The 13,633-nt window shown below is 45.7% G+C and overlaps 1 protein-coding gene across 1 annotated transcript in view; it reads right to left on the bottom strand.

The window, feature by feature from the left end:
• The window catches only part of LOC115388277 (calcium-dependent secretion activator 1-like), a 374,835-nt gene that overhangs the window by 170,002 nt on the left and 191,200 nt on the right, over positions 1 to 13,633 (bottom strand). Inside the window, 2 exon segments of the mRNA XM_030091341.1 lie at positions 5,707 to 5,919; positions 6,378 to 6,486. Of these exon segments, the coding sequence (XP_029947201.1) occupies positions 5,707 to 5,919; positions 6,378 to 6,486 (322 nt within the window).

The raw sequence follows: 13,633 nt of genomic DNA on the forward strand, positions 1-13,633 counted from the left end.
ATAGAATCCTTGGTTGGTTTGGAAAGTTTATTTCAGTTCATGCGATTCTTCGGCTGGTTCGCAGAGTTTAGTTCAGTTCATACGATCCTGAGTTTGTTCGCAAGGTTCAGTTCAGTTTTTTATAATCCAGGCGAATTGGAGAAAAAAAAGAAGTCCTACCAGGCTCGGGCAGCTCGCCATCTCCCAAAGGAGGAATCTTTTTCAGTGTTCTTTTGGTAGGAGGGGAAAAAAAACCTGACCGTCGGATGTTGTAGTTTGTAAGGCACAGAATGAAGCGGATTTGAGGCAGGAGTGGATCGTGTCTCATTTGCAGATATGATTTCTGATTTCAGCGCTTTTAGTTCTGTTTTGCCGCAGCGAGGGCAATTTCTCACGGCAGAGAGGGTTCGCCGCAACAACACAGTCACAGCCGGAGAAACCGGAAGTGGGCTCGGCTCGGCCATATTTGTTTAGTGCCCTCTAGTGGCCTGGGCCAATCCGTGCGTGGTGCGTTCATGGGCAGTCAGGCGACATGGGTTACACACACAAGCCACAGGCAGGAGTTTTTCACTAAGCCGCATTACGCCCAAGGCCTGCAGGGGGCGCTGTTTCGCATAAAACGTGCAAACTCCTTAATGCACCTTTAAAGGGGCACAGCGCAGTTTTAAATATTAAATTTTCAATTATTCACACCCACACACGTTTTCACCTTTGCCTGATGGGCAGCAAGAGCTATTTTTGCAAGATCGCAGTCGCTCCTATTTCCCTGTGCAGGGCACTGAAGGCACAGCAATATGAGTGATTCGGGTACGAATCGCTCTGAGCCTGACGTAATGCGCCTCCCGCTGGTCTGGTAATCCTTAAGTTTCGCTTTGTCCGCCATTACTCCGTCAGACGCTTAGCAGCAACAACTGAGCAGTACTGAGGATGGAGCTTCCAGAAAGTAAGAAATGACTGGCTTCTAGCACTGCCACAACCCCAGCACAGACCCCACAAGGCAAAGTAAACTTACATTTTACTCGAGCGCTGCTAAAAGAGCGAGGAAGGAGTTCCCCTCTTCTGTGCACGTACGTGGGCACAAGCCACAGACACGAGCTTTTCACTAAGCTACAGTTACGCCTAAGGCCTGCAGGGGTCAGTGTTTCGCATAAAACGAGCAAACTGCGCTGTGCTCCTGTAAGGTTTTAACATGCATTTTCTACAGAGATGGAGGTTTGGACTGCTTTCTATTGTTGGATGGTTTTAACATATCAGAGTCATTTAACCAGTGGTGGGCCGTCAGGGCCTGCAAAGCCTTCTCTGCTGGCCTAAAAACTATCTGAATTACAGACTGATGTAAATTATATTTTGTCCATAAATAATTAATAAATGATTCCAAAAGGTATGTTCCAGTTCCTTTCATAGTTTTCCCGTGGTTGCGCTGCTTCCAGACATGTTTTTTTTCATATTAAATCATTTAACCAATCAGATTTCAGGCATCATCTGTTGCTCGGGTCAAAGAAATCTGCCCGAGGCCTTCACTGTCGGTTCCTGATGGCGCAGTGAAGTAAAGTGAAGCGTCAAACAGACAGTTGCTTCAACCAATCAGATTTTGAGTTGGTGACTCAGCGCCTTCTAGCTCGCGTACATCAACAACAGCAGATCCAGGCCTTCTGATTTACATTCACCAAGAGATACAGCAGGGGGCAGTATGCACCTAAGCTGTTGGTCGCCACCGCAATTATTCCAAAGAAGGAGAAGACCCGAAGAGAAATAAAACTTACGCCAGAAATCCCACAGGGCAGCTGGACTTTCATCCCTGGCTTTATGGAACTGAAACGCACGGATAATCTATATGACAGAGCAGTTGAACTCTTTTTGAGGAAGGAAAGGAGGATGGATTTTGTTTTCAAATAATCGGGATTTTGGTGAGTAAAATGTTCCTCTTTTCCTAAATAATATTGCTGTTTTATTAAATTGTTGATGCTCATTGTATGTGCACAGATGCAGTAGGAGACTTGTGCACTTCAGCAAAGGCTGCACAAGTATCTATCTGCTGTGCAACAACTCTTTATGTGCATATCTGCATATAAGATTTTTTTTTATGTAGACAAAATAGTTAATGAGAGGTGGATTGGTTCAGGCGGATCTGTTCTGAAGGCCTTAGTGTGAAATGCACGGTCCGCCACTGCATTTAACATATCATATGGCAGATGTGGCAACCTCCATCAGCTGACAGCAGACACACCAAGACTGTGTGAGTGACAGAGCTGCAGAGCTGGACCAGACAGGGGCATCCAGAGTGAGGCCGGTGTAGTTTGGTTTTGAGCTTTCCAGCCTGGCGTCAGGAAGAAGCTCCAGAGTTCGGCTGTTTTTCACACCAAAAGATGAAACTGGGGCGACTGGCAGCTGCAAAGTTTTCATGACATGGATATTTTTTTATTCTGTTCAGGAGGAAGATATTAAAGAGTTAATGCAAACACCCCATTTGTATTATTTCATTTCTCACTCAGTGAGAATTGATAAGGAATCGTACTGATAAGCAGTATTGATAATGGAAGTGGAATCGCTAAATTGTTAAAAATTCTCATCCCTACCCCCCGCTCCCACGGTACGATTTTGGTGTCGCTTGACTTTCCTACAATGACTAAATACAAAGTAGTTCATTCTCCTATTGCGAGTAATGATTAGATCACATTGTTATGTATTCTACTAGAATAATAATAATAAAGAAAAGGATGTTTTGGCAAAAACACAACATATTTTATTTTGAAATCACTTAAAAATCAGAAAATCAGGTTAGTTTGAAATCAGGTTAGTTTTACCCTGCTGATGATGTGTTGTCACAATAGTAATCCTGTTATCATAAGAGGAAATTCAGATAAAAGAGGCACTGAGGGAAGTGGCCAACAACACAATCTGTGTGCTTTATGCAGATGACATACTCGTCCTGCTAGAAGACCCAAGTCATTCAACAGCTCACTTGATGGATGCAATACAATGTTATTCTAATGTATCAGGATACAAAATTAATTGGACAAAGTCTGAAGCAATGCCTATATCTGGGATTAGTAGTGCAGATATGAAAAAAAAAAAAGGTTTTAAGTGGATACCAAAGGGAATGGAATATTTAGGAATTAAAATATGCCACATTTACAGTTTAATCCTATTTTACAGCAGCAAACAATTAATTTGAACAAGTGGAATAAAATAGGGGAAGAGTAAACATAATCACAATGGTGGTCTCACCTCAGTTTAACTATCCTCTTATGATGCTGCCAGTTACAGCGCCCCCCTCCATCTCTAATAAATATGACACACTGATCAAGGAGTTTCTCTGGGAAGAGGAAAGGCACAGGATCAAGCTGGCCAAGTTGTGTTTACCCAGAGACAAGGGAGGGCTGGCCTTACCAGGCCCAAGATTACTCCATATCTCCTTTGAGATGGCAAAATTTGCCGTACATCAGACCGGACAATATAATTTAGACTGGGCCTTTATAGAAGAATCTTTAGCCTTTCCTTTTACAATCATAGAACTCGTCTCTCAAAAATCCAGGTAATACCTCTGACCCTATCATGTTACAGTCAATAGAAGTTTGGATGAAGATACACATAAAACTTAAATTATCTGATTGTAAACAGTCATATTCATCCCTTTGGCACAATCCTGCAGTATGTGTTGGTAAAAGTCACAGCAATGGAATATGAACACTAGATCATTTATATTCAGGGTTCGCAATAGGCGGGCCGCGGTCTACAGCCGGACCACGGACCGCCTCTTTGTGGACCCTGGGCAGAAAACAAAATCACAGCATGCTACTCCGACGCAAGTTTAGACTGGCCGAGAGAGCGAGAGAGAGTGTGTGTGACTCTGCGCACTCACACCCGCATTATGGGCTGTCATTCCCATGACAACAATGTGCTGATTGGCTGATAGCTACGGAAACCAGCAGTCACACACCCTCCTCCTTCAGTGTGTCTCCTTCGCACAGTGCAGGTAGCGGCACCCGACATCAAAATGGCAAGTCAGAGAAAGGTGGACACTGAAAATCACCAATTTAATGACAGATGGACGGACAAATACAAGTTTATCTGACCTCCTTCGAGCACAAAGCCGATGTGTCTTTTGTGTGAAAGCACTGCTGCTCTTATAGAAGTTTGCTTTGAAGATGTATGGTTGTCATGTACCGAATAAAAACTAAAATTAAAAACTTGATTTAAAAAAAAGCCTGAGAGCAAAGACTGGAAAGGAGAGATGGATGCAAACCACGCAACAGCGAGTTGTTCAAAGAGTTCTGTGGCCCAGTGGACCGCCGCCCGGTGTTTTGGATTCACTGGTTCCCATCTTAACAGATGATGGGCTTTTGTTAACACATGCTGGTAACAGCAGATGTTGAAGTAAGGATGCTTCGCCCACACCCTCCAGCTGGTGGTGCATGAAGGGCTGCTGTCACAGAGAAGTGTGAGTGATGCACTGGCGAATGGGAAACACTCGCCACTGGCTACTACACGCCTCGATGACATTCAGAAAGATCTCAGAATGCTTGCCAAATGTCTGCACCAAGATGTAGCAACGAGGTGGAACAGTACCTACTATATGTTGAGAGTTTACTGGAGCAGAAGCAGGCAATTTCAGCATATGGAGCTGACCATGACCTGACAGTGACCCTTTCAGCTGACCAGTGGGCTGTACTGGAGAAAACAGTCCCTGTTCTGGCACCATCTGAAGAACTGACCAGACAGATGAGCTCCTTCACCTCATCTGCAGCTGAAGTCGTCCCCTAGGTCACAGAGCTGAAACGCCTGCTTGCTCAGGAGAACGACAAAACAGCCCTTCTTGAGGCTGTCCAGAAAAGATTCAAGATCATCAAGAATGAGCCCTTGTATGCAGCTGCTACTCTCTTGGACCCATGATTCAAAGACAGGTATGTCTAATATTTTTTATTAAATGGCTATGTTATATAGGGCAGAGTAGAGTAGTAGGGTCGGTGGAAATGTGCCAAAAATCAGCTGAGGAGCTGCTTCTTGATTGGCTGCATTTTGTCCCTCGTGACATTTCTCTAAACGATTGCTCATTAGCTCGGTTTCCACCACACACACGAAGATTTTTAGTTGTAAATATTGAACAAGTTCAACATTTACGATTGTCGGCAACGACTCGTTTTGGAGTCGACTGTCGGGACAAAGTCATTCTTAACACACACAGACATCAAGATACTCTTATAGGAGAGTCTTATGAGAGCAAAGACGTCGGCCATTGTCTGTGCGAAGTTGGGAGGAGGCAGAATTGGGACAAAACCAGGCCTATTCTCTTTATGTGTGTGGCCTGCTTTACCCGAACCACACGCTTTCCCTGAACCTCACCAAGTGGTGTGATTGTGTAGCATGTCATGAAATAGCTTCTGGTACAGCAACTGCCATTTTAAACAAGAATGCAACAAGAATGCAACATTGCTACGTACACTGACTGGACATCACGTCCGGCCTGTAATGTCATGAAAGCAGCAGCATTTTGCAACCCCACAGCATATCTGGCTGTATTGTCAGTAAAACACAGACTTTGCTGATCCCGTGCAGATGCACTGCAAGCAACACAGACTTGGGAGGTGGTTCACAAATCACCAGAGATCCACAGGTAACCACACTAAACCAGGTGTGATTAGTACATTAGAACAGAAACAGTCAAACTTTATCACCATTAAGTATAGGCTTGGGATCAGTTAGATATGAAGGCATGTAGAAACTCACAGAACTGAGAGATGGGCGCATCAAGCTGTGGCGTGGTGCCGCCTCTGGAGTTTAGTTTCTGGACCTGGGTGGGAGGAACTGGTTTGTGCGACTGACCAGTGGCCCGGTACATGGCCTGCACCCATAAAATGCGGTCCTGCTCATCATCACTGGCAAAAATTACAGTGTCCCCCTCTTTGACAGCGTTGAAGAATGTGCGGCCGCCATCTAAACCTGCAGCATGAACAGAGGGACAAAAGTCTTCATCCATCTAGATCAGAACATCATTCTTGTATCAAATCCAAAAATCTTGTATATACGGCACAAAACACATTTAGAGAATTTAATACCATAGTGAATTTATGGGAACACAGCCAAGTCAATACGTCTTTTACATTCTCATTTGGAACAAGTATCTTAAAGTGACTGAGGTCAACTGGAAGTGGTCAGAAGTGTGTGATCAGGTAAGAAGTCAATCACAAGATGAACAGAGACAGACAATCCCTACAATTACACTGACATGGCGTTCAAACTCCTTAAAGCCCCACTCATCCTGGCATCACAAAATAAGCACACCTGCTGCAGAGATGCAATCATCTCTACACATTGAGGCCTGAGAAGAGGAATGAAAACGTGTGTGTGTGTGTGTGTGTGTGTGTGTGTGTGTGTGTGTGTGTGTGTGTGTGTGTTACCTGGCTGTGGGTCTGTGTAGTCCACGGTGTATCCATCCAGCTGCAGCAGCTCCACAGGTTCAGCTTTCTTCTCTCTGTAGCTGCACATGGCGAATGTGTACTGACTGACCTGCAGGAACAGAGACAGTCAGCCAGCTCAGGAACCAACAAAGACCGGGAAGCAACATGTGGGACTTGAGATTGGAAGGTTGCAGGTTCCGCAAGTCCCACAGCAGATAGGCCACCACTGTGTGTCTCTCAGCATGACCCTTAAGCCCCACCAGCACTCTGATGTGGCAACACCTCCCCACCCTAGAAATGGACTGGGTTAAACACACCCTGGCCCTTGGAGAAGACGGACACTTTTTCTGTCACTCCCTGCCTGCTTCTCCCTCCCTCTTGTCTCTGCTGCTGCCCTCTTGTCTCGTCTGTTTGACTGGAGGAATCACTTGACTTGTTTTTTTTTTCAAACAAACCAAAATATCAACCATTGAATTGATCAGCTGGTCTCAATACGCAATTGATACAATTTTTTCAAAGAAGAGCAGAGGAGCGGGGGATCCTGCCTGTCCGGACGGGACTCGGCATGCTGGGTATATGTGATGGACGCCTAGGAGAAGTGGAGGGGGTCACATGCCTGGAGACCCTGCCTGTTGAGGACATTGAGGATGTTTACATTTTCGGATTTATGATGACTGGCCTGCTGCTGATTGGCTCGTGCTGCGACCTGATCCTCTGGAGGATTAAGAAGACCGCCACCACAAAAGACGTCCAAGGGAGGACGGTCTTTTCAAATTAACGGGCAAAAGCTGAGGCTGACCGTTTGTGCGAACTCTTTCGAAAGGTGGACAATTTGGATTATGGACGACTGAGAGGCAAGTTGGATGTCCCCAGCACCGAGAGGGTTAAACCAGCTTCTGTCTGAAAAGTGGAGAACTGAGCAGAGGAAGGTCAAACAGCTCCTTCCACCAAAACAAGATACCTTCTGATTGTGTCTGGCACCCCTGGAACTCCACACATCCCCCTGAAAATTCAAAGCCAGAAGATTGCTTATCCATCTTTCCTTTCTCTCTCTCCCAGCTGCAACCCAAATCACCTCTGGACCGCTTCATTCAAGGCCGTCCAGCAGCGACCATCTGAGCTGGAGCGCAAAGGTGAGGCGGGCCAAACCACACACACTGCATGGACTGATGAACTGAAATGCCACGTACACACTACACACACTCCCTCCCCCACTCTCAACGTCTCCACCACACTTTTCTTCTGATGACCAGTGGTGATGACGTGTTGCGCTGATGACGAAGCTGCGACCGCTGATCTGCTGGACTGAAGCTACTGTCCTATGTCATGCTATGTATATGCGGGTTTGTCTTTTTTTTGGTCTTTTACTTCTAATCATGACACTCTCTGGGACCGTAATCGGAATTGATGCACCTTTTTTTTTTACCACCCACCCCCCCAATGTGTCTGAGTTCCTTTAACTCTGTTCCTTTCAAGCCGGAGCACCGTAATTGGCTGCCTGGGCGTCTTTAAACCCCAGTAATCTCTTTGTAACTTGTTGTAACTTGTTGCAAATAGCATTCCATTCCAAAAAAGGAATTTCCACACAGCGATTAAAGTGCAGAACACACAGTGCATCCATCCATCCATCTTCTGCTTATCTGTGCCAGGTCATGGGGGTAACAGTCTAAGCAAGGATGCCCAGACCTCCTGTCCCCAGATTCTTCCTCCAGCTCTTCCGAGAGACTTTGACCCACAATTTATCAAAGGAACGCACGGCAGCGTACAGTCGTACGGCCATATGAACGACAGGGTCGGCATTCATCAATATGATTGTGATTGTACGTAAAGATGAAATCTCACAACAGGTCTACATCTGCAGCAAGTTTGAGTCAGTGTGGATTTCCCGTGCAACACAGCAAAAACTGGCGGAGCATGAAAATAATTATAAAGCAAACCTCAAACATGTCATAACGCACAAGCAGTAAAAGAATATAAAATAAAATAATGCTTTCACAGAATACCTAATAAAATTTCCCCTTGTGGGATGAATGAAGGATTTTTAACTTTCAATAACTCCGCTGGTTCCATCCTGCCACGGAGAGGAGGCAGTTTTAACAATGAGCAACAGTGAGTAAGATGAGCAGGGCAGCTTCAGACCCAGTGGGGGGCGCGCTGCTGTTCAGTCCGGAAAAGGTGTAATTTTATTTTGGCCTGTGCAGTTTTACACAATATTGCTTTGGCCGATGGAGTGACGTCTGATTTGCCGGTGTAACGAGAGGACCTGAAGAACAGGGAACCAGCAGAGGCTCCACTGGGAGCTGGACAAAGGAGACAGGACATGAAAAACCACTACTGAAACGTAAATATACTCCAAAGTTGATCAAATAATTGATTTATTTAATGATGTGACGCCAATAGCCTAGAAATAACATATTAGCTAAAGGGAGATTAAATATAGGCAGTGGATGTTTAGTCAAACATTTTAATAAGACTCCTAGAAACTGTCATAATTTTGTTCAGTGTTTTATTGATTATTGATTCCCTCCAGCCTGGTCACTACTGCAGCCAGCAAATGGCAGATTTCTGTTTGTCTCTCCAGGATCTCCGCTGTGATGATGGCTGGTCTCGGTCCAGCAGCACCGGCAGCGGACGGCAGGCGCTGCCCTCGGTGGCCTGAGTCCCGGGTGTGGTTTGGTCCCGTGCCCCACTACTGTGTGTGTTGGGGGTTGGGTTCCCCACTGTGGGGAGCAGACCGGGCCGCGGTGCCGGTACTGTCTGGCTCTGAGACATTATTAAAGGAAACAATAAAAATCTGAGCTGTATAACGTGAGTGTGCCTCATTATTTGTAATATCAGGGTTGAATTAATGGATCTATAATCTCTTCAGACCTCAGCCGGTGTCGTTTGTCCAGGTGACGCTGCTGACTGCGGCCGTGATCGTCCTCCACACAGAGTTTTTCTGTTCTCCTTTATTTCCAGGCTTTACTCTTCCAACATAACATAACGTAACATGTTAATGACGATCAAATTCAGTGGCCACATTTATCAACAGCCGTAATCAGATTACTTCTTGTTTTCACCTGGTAGCCTCACTGCTGTCTTTCACTACTTTCTTGTCTACTGAAATCTTTACATAACGTGCTTCCTGTCGGTAATTTATCAGAAAACACTCCATTTACTTCCATTGCTATTAAAAGCATGCATATCTATGAAACCAGATGACTGTTGCAGCAGTCTAAACCAGACACACCTGGATTAATCAGTATGGCCAATAATGCAAGACAGGAAATGAATGTGCACAGTTATTTTCAGGAAGTAGTGAAGCTGTGAAAATACCCCATTCTCCAGAAATGTCAGATCCTGCACCTCGGCCACCACATGGGCGCAGTGTCGCTGTTTCTCCTCCTTCCCATTCTCCCCATTTACCACAAACCGTATTTTTCAGACCTTAAGACACACTGGATTATAAAGAACTCCGGATTAAAATAATGAAATGTCCAACGGTGCGGACGAAAGGAAGACGAGTTGGATTCTTAATGCTGTTTAATTAAGCTTCAGAACTGACTGAGCCGTAACCACGGCAACGCTACAGCAAAGCAACAGTCAAACTTGAAGAAAAAACAGCTGAGAGGCTGCTCTCTCTCCTTCTCAGACACACACTCACTTCCTGGCCCCGCCCCCTGCTCCCTCTCAGCCACTCACGCCACAGTGGTGCATTCAGGAAAACTGAAAACACAGGAACTCACAGAACTGAAAGTAGCAGTAAGAAATAAGAGCCACAGCAAAGATGCTACAAAAGTAGGTCCGTAAATAAAGAAGGTGAATTAAGTGACCTTCAAGCTCGTGTCCGGAGTTTTGAAAGAGAGGTCTCAGGCTCCGCCCTCCCTCTGCTTTCATGAGCGACCAAGCCACGCCGCTTTAATTGTGCATGCGCATAATCTGTCAGGTGAAAATGAGAGCCTCTGAGTCCTACAGCATCCTCCATGTTGAGCTGTTTCCGGTGGATGTTCAGCAGACAGTGGATATATCTGCTGCAGAGCTAACTCTCCTCTGCTGGGCGAGCGGCCGTGCTCTCTGGCTGCTCCACACTTTGACTGACAGCACGACAAGGCGGAAGCTCGAAATCTATTGGCTGACGCTGACCGGCGCTTTTTCGGATAACATGGGGGTCTATGAGACGAAGGCGGAGCTCATAAATACATTTTTATATTGCTTTATGCTAATATTATGTTGTAGTATCGAACCAGACTGACACATTGAAGCTCTGTTGAAAAATGATACATAGATTGGAAACGAATGGAAACTCCGGACACCAGCTTTAACAGGCAGCGTTGTGGGATCCTTCTTCTTCTTTGGGGTTTTCAGCAACTAGCGTCCCAGCGGGTGTGCTACATTCGTCTCTCCTGGTGTGACCGCCGACCGGGACTCGCCACACTGCAGCTCCTGACTGCCGCTGCCGTGCCGTGCACATGGAGCGCAGAGCAGAGGGTGTGTAACGATGCAGATTGATTAAAATAGCAGTGCTGCTGAGGATGGCGGAGCGACACGCATTATGAGGAACATGGCCATCAGCCTGGACCTGGACCTCCAGCCGGCTCCTGTTACCCGCCGCTCCACCTGACCCCCGGCTGATTTCTTCACTTCACCGGGAACTCGGTTAAACTCCAGACTCAGTCTGCTCCTGCGGCTGGAGACCAGCTTCATCTCACAAAGACTCATGATACCAATAAAAGTCCTTTAGTGCTCTTAGGCCTGAGGTCCAGCTCCGGAACCAGAACTTCATCCTCAGCTCGATGTAAAGTCATTGCTGTCATTCACTGAACACAGATCACACAGGAGTGACTATCAGAGAGAGAATCCCAGGAGAAAACACACCACGCTGCGTTCAAGTGCAATACGAGAATCGATAAGTGGCATCGGTGTGTTCTTTGTAGGGATGAGCGAGTACACTACTATCTGTATCTGTATCCGTATCTGTACTCGGAGGGGGCGTGGTCTAAATCGGAAGTGGGCGTGGTTTAACTGGAAACCAGAAATTGGTGCACTATTTTAAGTCTGAAATTGATATGAATTGCTCAGAAGTTGCTATATTGATGGTCACAACAGTAAAGGAACTATTTACAGAACAAATATTTTTTTATTGAGTCAGAACATGAATATTTTAATTGTATGAATGCCTCCCCACCGGAATCTCCCCGGCGTCCAGGGAAACCTCTCATCCCCCCTGCTGAGCTTCCTGGTCCTGTCCGCGGCTGCAGTACCAGGACATGACCGGGACGTGGACCTCGGTCCAGTTATCATCTCTCTCCCACAGATCACAGCCTCCCAGTGGAGCACAAGCCCAGATTATTATGAAAAAGAAGAGAAATAAGGAAAAAAAAAAAAACGCGAGGGAAAACGAAACTTAAAAACCCCCGAAAAAAAACCCGAGCATGCACAATCGCCCGACGTTTCAACCTTATAAGGTTTTCCTCAGGCACAATGCAGCTACAAAAAAATAAATACCGCATTTTTAATTTATCAGCTCCGATTGGCTTCTCTGACAACGATCCTGTCGTCTCGGTGGAGCACGGAGCAGAATGAAGGACCAATGAGGATCTCCCATCAGAACGAGTACGAATAATGACTGACAATGCTCGGGCTGTACTCGGATTCAGAAAACATGAATTATCCGTAACGAGTACTCGTTTAAAACGAGTATTCGGCTCATCCCGAGTTCTTTGTTAGTACTCACCGAAACTGACACCAGCGTTTTAGTGCGGTATCGGGCCACTGCCGATACTGGTATTGATATCGGTGCAACACGACTGGTGAAAAGATAGCAATTTATAATATTCACAAATTAAAAAAATAAAGAAAGAAACCACTTAAAACAAAACAATACACATGTTTTTTGGAGGTGCTTTGGTTAACCCAGCACCGCCACCCCCATCCAGGGCCCAGGACAGCAGACCCGTTAGCGCCACCATCAGGGACGTGACTGTAACTTCAGCTGAAGGAGCTGATGGTTTACTGCTTCATTGGTCATTTGTTAAGGAATGTCATGCTGTAGTGTTGTCATGTGTTTGTGGTGTTGTTGTAGTGTTGTTGCAGTGTTGTTGGATATTGCTGAGTGTTGTCAGGATGTGGTGATGTTGTTGTAGATGTGTGTGGCGTTGTGTTGTTGCTGTACTGTTGTTGTGATGCTGCTGTGGTGTTGTTGTAGTCACCCTGGGTTGTGAGCCATAGCTGCCAGTCATACTGGCCTGTCGTCACAAATCAACAGGCTGGGCCGATCCGCCGCTGCAAGTGGCAGCTCTCACTCAGCTGCAGCTGCAGTGTGTGTGTGTGTGTGTGTGTGTGTGTGTGTGTGAGTGTGTGACAAATGAGATTTCCCATGACAGCGCTGATGACACCTGAGGCAAAATGAAGGACGGAGCACAGCAGAGCAACTGTAGCAGCTCTTGGCCCTCCAGGACATCATGAAGGCAAATCAGAGCTCACACACCCCAAAACACCAGCCTCCTCTTCCTCCCTGTCTGCGTCAGTCAGCAGATAAGACCCAGAGAGTCACGGTGTTGGAGGATTACAGAGAATGGAACAAAAACCTAACCAGTATTGTCACTCATTCCACATTAATGAAGTTGTAGCTGATTACTCTCACATGTGCCTGATGTGAAGCTACTGACGTGAAGCCTGTTAAACCACAGATATAAGATGAGTAGTTAAATACAGAAATACTTCTTCTCATCCTAAATTACTTTTGAAAAAGTGTCTTTTTTTTCAGTTTCTTGTCATCCTTTTTGTTAAGCCAGTGTTTTCAGTGTTCTAAACTCTTTATAGCAGGAAACCTCGGTTCCTGCTGTAAAGTTCAAACATTTCCACAGGTGAAGATTCTGGAGCTACTGTTTGAGATCAGAAGCTCTTGTTCTCTTACTTTTGCCATCAATAATATCTGCTGCCTGCATCTCGTCTGCTTCACTGCTGATCCTTTCACATTTGGATTTAAAGCGATACTTCAACATTTTGGCAAATTGGCCCATTTAGGGCAATTCCCTCGTCATTTAGAACAGCCTACTTACTTTTTTTGTGAGGGCGAGCTGTTGTTTATTCAGCGGTGCGTCTGAGGAGAGCTTCACAGCGGACATAATGGAAGTGGATGGTATTTTTTTTCCCCCTCGTCAAACTCATCAAATACACAATCCAACAACCCCAAAACACTTTGGTGGACACGTTATAATCCACACATTCACTACGCTGTGAAACACCAACACATAATATTGTAGCGTTACGAC

The sequence above is a fragment of the Salarias fasciatus genome, chromosome 5 (genome assembly GCF_902148845.1).
Source record: "Salarias fasciatus chromosome 5, fSalaFa1.1, whole genome shotgun sequence".
Lineage (NCBI taxonomy): Eukaryota > Metazoa > Chordata > Actinopteri > Blenniiformes > Blenniidae > Salarias > Salarias fasciatus.